This window comes from Vombatus ursinus, unplaced genomic scaffold (genome assembly GCF_900497805.2).
Source record: "Vombatus ursinus unplaced genomic scaffold, bare-nosed wombat genome assembly UNPS02014770.1, whole genome shotgun sequence".
NCBI classification, from domain to species: domain Eukaryota; kingdom Metazoa; phylum Chordata; class Mammalia; order Diprotodontia; family Vombatidae; genus Vombatus; species Vombatus ursinus.
Window position 1 is genome coordinate 30,922,506 of NW_020954548.1, and position 3,041 is coordinate 30,925,546.

Consider the following 3,041-nt stretch of genomic DNA (forward strand, 5'->3'; position numbering starts at 1 on the left):
AGATAGATAGATAGATTAGATAGATAGATAGATAGATAGATAGATAGATAGATAGACATAGACACATAGACACATAGACACATAGACACATAGACAGATACATAGATAGAGGCAGTTTCCTTCACCTAGAAAGCCCTGGGCCCTCGTACTATTGGGTATATAGGAAAAACTATTTATCCAGTGGGTAGGAGACATTGATTCTGCTTCTACCTTTGCTGACTGTCTCACCTTGGACAGGCTGCTCTGCCTTTCATTTAATGTGGTTGCCTTCGGTGCATTGCAGGGATGGAAATTTTTTTAAGAATAAGACTTTGATTAATTTCTAGAAAATCCAAAAAACAAGGAAGAGATGAAAGGGGATGGATGACAAGAGGATGAAAAATGATGACAGTGTAGGGTCTTGCTTGCCGTAATTAAAGGTAGGCTACATGGAAGGCGGAGTATAGTGGGAACGCCATTGGCCTTGAAGTCAAGAGACCTAGGTTTGAATCCTGGCCCCATCTCTTAGTCTGTGTATGACTCTGAGTGAGGCATTTCCCCCTCACTAGGTCTCATTTCCCCATATGGAAAATGAAGGAGATGGACTTAGATGATCTGTGAATTCCCTTCTAGCTTTAAACCCTATCTTTTTCAACAGTACTTTGTGGTTTTCAAAGGGCAGCCCTCACAACAACTCTGAGGGGATGAGTGGTACAGATATCTGTCTCCATTCTGTAGATTAGGAAACAGTCTGGGAGAATGAAGTGATTTTTCTAAAATAACACAGCCATTTAGTGGTGAGGCTGGGACTCAAATTTATGTATTCTAATCCTGAGACCAATGCTCAGCCTGGGATCTATGGTAATCCCAGTGCAGGAGGGATGAGGCCTCTGTCAGGGCTAGGGGGTGGGGTGGGGAGAGGAGGAATAACTTTTGGAGAAGCTGGAGGTTCAGAGAGAATTCTAAATGGAGGAGCTAGGCTAAAACACTGATTAAAAATCATTCAAAGTAAGGAGAGGGGTGAGGAGAGAGGAAGAGAGAGATCTGGGAGGTGGGGTTGAGTGGGAAAACATATAGGTGACATTCAGAGGTTGGACTCAGGCCACTGAGTAAAGGACTTAGGTCTCAACAAGTCAGAGAATTCTTGTGTTCAGATGCCGGGGCAGGATGTATTGTATTGGTAAGTCAGGTGACCTTTGGGACAGTAGTTTTGACCTGAGGGTGAAGAGGATGAATGTGAGGCTGAGCCAGGACAGGACCCTGCTTCTCCAGCAACTCAGAAAAATAGATCTGAGCCTAGACTTAGGAGGAGGGTCCGGGAGGGGAGTAGCCCAATAGAATGATGACCTCAGAGCTAGGGCTTCTGACATGGAAATTAGGGGACAGACAGCAGGAATCACTAGGGAAGGCGTGCTTTAAACCTAGGCCGAGTTAACTTCAGGACTGCACTTGTAACTTAGCTCAGTTATGCGGTGTCCCTTCCCCAAGCGCCCCTTAGAAAATCGGCCTGTGTATTTTAACTTCCTATGTGCAGGGCACCATGAAAAGTAGAACCTTGGAAGTACAGATTTCACAGAATCTCAGAGCTGGAAGGGACTTTAGGAAGCAGAAGATTTGAGGTCAGATGCCCTTTTATGACCAGTGAGGAAACTGAGGCCCAGAAAGAGGAAGTGATTTGCCAAAGTCACTCAGTTCTATAAGTAACAGTGCAAGATTTAAACCTAAGTCTTCTGATTCCAAGTCTAGTGGACAGGGTGGGGAAAGTCCCCCAGTCCCCAGGGAAGAAAAAATGGTAGAAAGCCATGATCCCAGGACCAGCCTGGCCATGGAGAAGAGTCCTCTTTCTATTTCGTCCTTCCAGGGTTCCAAGGGCAAGCTTGGGTTGGTTGTGTCTTCTTTCTAAAGGGCATTCCCAGGAATTGCCCTATTTTATCACTTATAGATAGGAAACTGTTGTGGAAATACAGTACATCAGATCAATCCCTTCAGTTTCAGCCTCAGACTCCCAGGAGAGGAGTGGTGGCTCTAAGTGTCCCCGCAGGGAAGAATGAGATTGTAGGAGGGCAGAGATGGCTCTAGTTTGAGGATGGAGAGAGAAAGAGGTGCCAGTGAAAGACTCAGCAAGAAGGGGAATAACCAAGAAGGGGCCATGGTAGAGAGACTGCCATGTGAACAACAAAGCAAGACCACAACCCCCTGGCTATTATGAATGGAGGATCCTGCTGGCCCAGTGGGAAAGGAAAATGAGGCCATAACGGGGGCATGAAGAATTCTAATTAGCCCTGGTCAGGCACTTTCCCTCTCTGAGACCAAGTTGCCACCTCTGTAAAATGAAAGAGTTATACATGATGGTCATTCAAGCTGCTTTTAGCTCTGGCATTCTATGTTCTCTATACTAAGTTCTTTTCCAGCTCCAACATTCTATGTTCTAAGGTCCCTTCCAGATCTAACCATCTATCTTCTATGTTCTAAGATCACCTTCAGCTCAAATGTTCTAAGTCCTGTTTTCTAAGGTTCCTTCCAGCTTCAACATACTAAAATTCTAACCCAGGCTCTATATTTCACTTTGGCCTATGAAAGCCAGCAAGCTTAAACTAATAGAAATCAGTGCCATCTCCACTTCTAGTTTAACCACTCCCTACCCTGTGAGTCCCCAACGATGCTCCTAAGCTCTGTCTCTAGAAGAACCCACACAGAACTAGCATGCTCAGAAGATCTAGGCTGCTTCCTGCCGCCTGCCACCTATTACTCTTCTCCCCCTGAGGGATCCTAGGTCCAGGAAGCTGGGGATTGAGGAATCAACTAGTCCCTATTCAAAATCACAAGGGGGATGTGAGTTAGAATCTCCATGACAACATTCTCCTCTCTCCTCCCTTCCCCATTCTAACTACCCTAGCATCTGGCTACCAGGACCTCACCTGCTATACTGACTACATCCAGAACCTGACATGCATCTTACAAGTGGATCCTGGCCATGCAGAGACCTCCCCTGACCTCACCATTGAGTGGTAAGTGCCAAGGATAGGAAAGGAGAGGGGGTGAGGGGTGAGAAAGACAGAGAC

General features: G+C 46.0%; 1 protein-coding gene across 3 annotated transcripts in view; it reads left to right on the forward strand.

Annotated features, from left to right (window-relative positions):
• IL21R (interleukin 21 receptor) overlaps nucleotides 1-3,041 on the forward strand; it is a 50,065-nt gene that overhangs the window by 10,884 nt on the left and 36,140 nt on the right. For all 3 annotated transcript variants that reach the window (XM_027863104.1, XM_027863107.1, XM_027863105.1), the window contains one exon: nucleotides 2,876-2,987. In XM_027863104.1, the coding sequence (XP_027718905.1) occupies nucleotides 2,876-2,987 (112 nt within the window). The remainder of the gene's footprint in view (nucleotides 1-2,875; nucleotides 2,988-3,041) is intronic.